Source organism: Cryptomeria japonica, chromosome 10 (assembly GCF_030272615.1).
Source record: "Cryptomeria japonica chromosome 10, Sugi_1.0, whole genome shotgun sequence".
Taxonomy (NCBI): Eukaryota; Viridiplantae; Streptophyta; class Pinopsida; order Cupressales; family Cupressaceae; genus Cryptomeria; species Cryptomeria japonica.
The window spans coordinates 394004141-394010140 of NC_081414.1; the positions used below are offsets into that span (position 1 = coordinate 394004141).

The 6000-nt window shown below is 34.8% G+C and overlaps 1 protein-coding gene across 1 annotated transcript in view; it reads right to left on the reverse strand.

Moving 5' to 3' along the window:
- The window catches only part of LOC131038565 (uncharacterized), a 108412-nt gene extending 102988 nt beyond the window's left edge, over nt 1–5424 (reverse strand). Inside the window, exons 1-3 of the mRNA XM_057971048.2 lie at nt 5232–5424; nt 5085–5155; nt 4805–4885 (exon numbers count right to left, since the gene is read on the reverse strand). Of these exons, the coding sequence (XP_057827031.1) occupies nt 4805–4885; nt 5085–5155; nt 5232–5307 (228 nt within the window). The 5' untranslated portion in view covers nt 5308–5424. The remainder of the gene's footprint in view (nt 1–4804; nt 4886–5084; nt 5156–5231) is intronic.
- Nucleotides 5425–6000: the final 576 nt, after the last annotated feature.

Here is a 6000-nt window from a genome sequence, read left to right on the forward strand (position 1 = left end):
GCAGCCTCCATGGGAGCAAGAGAAGTTGTATGGCTCCGGAAATTGCTTGTAGGACTGTTTTGTCAGCCCTTGAATCCTACTGTCATCTACTGTGACAATCAAAGTTGCATCAAGCTTTCAATGAATCCAGTATTTCATGACAGGTCTAAACACATTGAGATTCCTTATCACTATGTTCGAGATATGGTGGAAAAGAATGTGATCCGACTGAATTATATTAGTACAGGTGATCAGATTGTAGACATTCTTACCAAGCCTCTCTCCAAGATCAAGATTGAACATTTTAGAGATAAACTTGGTATGGTTGAAAACGTTATTTAATTTTGAGATAGAGTCCCATTTATTCTGATATACTAATATATTTAAAGATGTTTAGTGTGTAAACTCTTTTATTTGTCATGTGTGTGACTCCATGACTGCATGGGCCTTTTGTGAACATTATTGAAGGGTGGCGACTTTTCAATAATGAACACTTGTTTCAAATTGATATTGTAAGGTGACGATTTTACAATTATCAGTTTAACTATCTTGATGGATATCATGTGACTTGATATCTGTGGACATGTCATGATAGTATATATATCTCTGAGACATTATGGTAGATATCTGTTGGTTGATATCATTAAATAAACCATAATTATGATAGAGATCGTCATGGTGAATTTTATGAACATAACATTCGTGGACATGCCATGAAATCATTATCAGTATGGTAGGCATCATGTGACTTGATGCCAGTGCACATACCTTACTTGATAACTATGAGTTATGGTGAGTATCATGAGACTTGATATTCATTGTTGAACCATATCTCTGAATATCACTATGGTGTGATATCTCCTCTCTTCACAATCAATGGATGAATTGTGATGTTTTCTCTAACATGAAATGTGTCCTCCCTAGTTAAGAGGGAGTGTTAATTTTGTAACGTTGGTCGTACTATTTCATGCTTCTGATATATATATATATATTAATTTGATTACATATACTAATATGTTAACGTTAACTAATGATAAATAAAACCAAAATTAACTTATCGCGTTTGACCAACGGTTACACTGTTCATGGTATCAGGTGGTAAAACAAGTCGCACTCCTTCCGATCGGGTAAGTAAACGGTTACTAGTTTATATACTGTGGTGAGAGGTACGCAGGGAAGAGATGTGTCTTCCCACGTGAGAAGACATATCTCTTCACTACGTAACCCCTCATCCACTTATATAGCATGCTTACATTGAGGAGGATGTACACACCGAAATTGATAAGTGTGGTGCATCTTTACAACGCACTATAGCAGATAAAATGCAACTTTCAGATCATATCTCCATCTCTTCTATTTTGATCACAGAATTTTGAAAGAACTTAACATTTACCAATTGAAGATGTACCTTGGGAAGGAGAGGAAATCCTGCAGCATCCCAATTTGCAATTGTTGGAGGACCAGCAATTCCAGGAAGGGAGGACTGTAATGTGTTTACCATTCCCTGAGGCTAGGAAATTAATTGAATATTAAGGGAATGAGTGAATAATTAAAATAAAGCCAAAAAGCTTAAGTATTGTTCATAAATATTTTAATTATTCATGATGACTTAAGTTGTGGCCATTTTTAAGTTATAATGTTATCTTTCCTAGGCGACCACACTTGAGGGTCATTTAATAATTAATATAAATTATAAAATTTGCCTAAGTCACTAATGAGGAATCTTCTAGCGGCAATCGATGGCTTTTTTGGAGTGGCTGGAGTTATTCTTTAAGGGATCGATTCACCAAAGAAATGATTCTTTATGGTCTTCTTTTATCAATTTGAGTTCTCTGCAATTTGGTATTCAAGAAGGACGAAACCCTTGTTATCAGCAGCTCTGGACATAGCCCCAGGTCTGCAACAGCAATCTGATTTAATCTGGAAACAATAAGTCAATTCAAGGATTCTATTGATAGAGCTGAATCTGTTATTTTGGGCAGTTAGAAGCATCATTGACAGTCTGATTGGTATCATTGCCTCAGCCTGGTAGAAAGACCTACAACTCTCAATACAAAGGCTCTCATTGCTCTATTTCAGACCAGCCATTATCAACAGGAGAAGATCGAACAGTGAAAGCCATTTACAGCGTCTGGTTCATATCAGCCTTTGTCAAAGTTTGTAACCTGATCCTGGTGCTATGTTTGGTACGCTTTGTATTCAACACTGGATATTTAATGCTGGCTCTGGTTAGAGCTTGTTTGATAGTCTTATTATTAAAAAACCTTGTTGCATGTTAACAAATACATCATCAATCTGCCTGTAATTTTGTGAAAATTTCATGGAATGAATTATCTTTTGGTTTGGCTGTTCATTATATCTGTCATTAGTAAAAATCCATAACAAGGATATTTCAACCCAGGCTGTACCAAAACCAAGGCACACCCAAAAAGGGCAAATCCTTCTATCCTCATAAGTTGGATTATAGGAAGAGATGGAAAAACTATTGCACACGGAAAAAGAGATTCTGGCTGGAATAGGAGAGAGATGCAAGTATAAGGTCCTGCTTTCAATAAGGACGGTGAGTCAGTGACAAATACAAGTATAAGGTCCTGCTTTAACTGGTGAATGTCAATGCAGAAATTTTGGACTCACTGCTGAAGCTCATGAAAGAGTAATGACAAGTTGAATCTGATAAATTTTGTTTATTTCCAGTATATATTATTATTACATAAACCATCATATGTTCTTGACTGCCACTTCAGTGGTAATGTCTACAAAATCAAATTTTGTGCAATGTACAACATAGTGCTGCCTTTATATTTTCAGGCATAAATTATTCAGAAAATACACATGGCATATGTGGAATTTTTCATTTTGCCACAGTTTTTCACAATAACAAATTGTTTTTGCACCTTTTGCTAGATTTAAAAAATTAAGGCTTCAACCATCAATAAATTTAACCTCTTCTGCTGACCAAAACAAATATTATCACCGATCTTTTGGATTTCCTTGTGCCTTTCTCTCACAATCCAACCAGTTTTTTATCTTTCTTTTTAATAGTCGGGTCTACTGGACCACAACAGAACAATTATATCCAAATTGAGAAGTCATCTTTAATCATAAAATTGTCTAAGCTATCTTCAATCCCGAAACTTATCCCTCCATCTTATAAATAATTATCCTAAATTCTCATTGCGAAAAAAGAAAGAAAACAAGTTCACTCCCTAAGACAGAAAAAATGTGCCATTTACACAATTTATCCATAAGTGCTACATCAGAACTTAATTTTTTTCTCTAGTCACTTGTTGGATAGATCCTTTGCCTCAGTGACCTGTGAACAGAATCATCTAGCTTACTTGCATTGTAATTTGGTGGATAGATCCTTTGCCTCAATAACCTATGAATAGAAGTATAGAACAATCAGGCTTCCCTGGGTAAAGGCCACTTTAAACAGGTTGATATACTAGAAGAGAGCTGAAATAGAGTTAGGTTGATATCTACGATAGACTTGAAATATAGTTTTTTTCCAGAGGTTAATATACTAGAGAAGAGTTAAAATAGAGCTTTTTCTATAGTTATACAGATTGATATACAAGAAAAGAGTTGAAATAAAGATTTTTCCTACACAGATTAATATGCTAGAATAGAGTCGAAATAGATTTAATTTTCATTGAGCATAAAGGAAAATAAATTAAACGGAAATCACAGATTGGCAAAAGGTTGATCTGACTTCTCTTTAAATATTCTGCAGCATATTTGATCCAGATTGACCCTATATTCAAAATATCTGCTAATTGAAGCAGGTTGAGACCTACTTCAGGTTTATCCAAAACAAAGGTTGATATAGATAGTTTTTTATTAAAAAAAACTCTCAACAGATTGCAGCACAAATTCAAATTTGTATATCTGTTACAAGTTTAATCCTTTCATCTTGGTTGGTTTGAAGCACATTTTATCATTGAATTTTTCTGCGCATCAATGTCTGGTAAGCAGAAAATTGTGCTTATATTGGAAATTGTTAAGGGCGTATGATATTCTATTATCATATAATGAGCATGTATAATATAGAGAAAAGTTTACGGATAAGAAGCTAGACAATGATCATCGAGTAAGCTAATATGAAACATATAAGTGGAATCTGGCCATCTAAATGTGCTTATATGCGATGTGCGGCCTCGCCACTTCCATTCATGTTAACTAGATTACCGATATGGAAATGTGGCGTAAACACTTTTATCAATATAAATCAGGTATATGCAACAGGCAGTATTTTGTCAAATTCCAATGCATTTGTGATAGTTCAGTCGCCTTGATAAATATTGCCAGAAAGTCGGGTGGTATGCATGATTAGCATGGACATGTCAATATGCTCCTGAGAGACAATATCTACATTAAGTGTCATCGGAACCAGCCAAGCAAGCAAGGTGTACAAGGTGATCATGTTAAACCCAGTTCCTAGGTGATCTTTAATGCTGACACCCAATCAGATAGGGAAAATCCTCTTTTTGGGTAGAGGTGCCACTACAAGGCCTTAACGGGTTGTAGAATTGGAGTTATAGAGATCCCCTCTTGAAATGTATATTCGCTCTTTAAGTGTATATTCGTTATTGAACAATACAATTGCTTCAAAATTAAATAAAACTTTGAGTTAGTGTTTGTGTCCTGAGCCTCACCAGCCTCAAAATTAAATTAAATTTTGTAAAAGAAATTTAATTCCATTAAACAGAGTTCGAGTTAGGTTTTGGGGTCACTGTTTAGAATATGTCAATTACGCTATAGGGATCAAAATTACGACCACTACTTGGCAAATAAAACAAATGAGGTGAAAAAGTCAGAAACTTACAATATGCGGATATTTGGTGGCTGGGGACGCCAGCAATGCTGCTGTGTGAACCAGATGGTACAAACTTGCAGTTTGCCAAACCTGACCAATTTCAATTCACAATTTTTTCAAAGAATTAAGGACGAGACTGGTAGATTCTTAAAGAATTTTCTTCCGAATTCCATCTTGAAAAATTACTCTTGCAAGAGACTGGGCGATCCGAATTGCATTTTTAATAATAATAATAGACATTAATCAATTAGGAAAAGGAATTAGGGGTGTCTGGAATAGAAAGAGTTACTTGTTTATAAGCAACATCTTTAGGTTTATAAATATGTGATCCGTATGTTCCCAAAGCTAGAGCCGCCATGCCTGTGCAACAAAGAAGAATGATGACACGGACAAAGCAAATGAATGTGAATGAAGGAAAAGGATAAATTTCGCACACCAGAAATACCGGCGACCCTGTGCCACACTACAGGATCCATTTCATTCACTCGTCTCAACAAATGTCTCAGGCCCATTCCAAATGCTTCCAACTCCGTAATCGCTGACTCTGGGAAAACGTTCAATTTTAGGAGTAGGAAGAGAGTAAGGCCAATTTTCGGATCTTGGGCCCATCACCACTCGATTCTCTCGAATGAGACTAGGACAGTGCCTCTGAACTTTTTTTAATCGAAATAATTAGAATACATTACGTAAAAATTAGTAATTTTTTTAATAATATTATTATTATATTTTAAAAAATTATTAGGTTTTTTTTATGTGAATTGAGTTCAACAATATGATTTATCAATGTTAATAAATATAGTAATTAAAAAGGTGGTAAATTGAAATGTGAGAGAGGATTTATGTGATTTGTGATGTGAATTTTATCCTATTATATAATGTGATAATAGAGGGATATGTAAGAAATCATTGTAGGTCATAAATTCTTAAGTAAAGGCAATTAAGTCTAGAGAGTCTATGTATTTAGGACAAAATTGAGATAAGAATATTGACTTTCTAATGGTATGATTTCTATGATCATATCTAAAGCACAAGGAGGTCTTCATTACTTATAATATGTGTTCAGTAAGCAAGGAAAATAGGAGTGGTGCTAAAGAGTATCATGGGTCTTGATATGCAAGGGTTAAAGTTTAGGGCTTCCTTGAACCTTAGTCAAGCTTCAAATTTGAGTTAATAGTAAAAAGTAAGAGTACCAATGAAAGTGGATG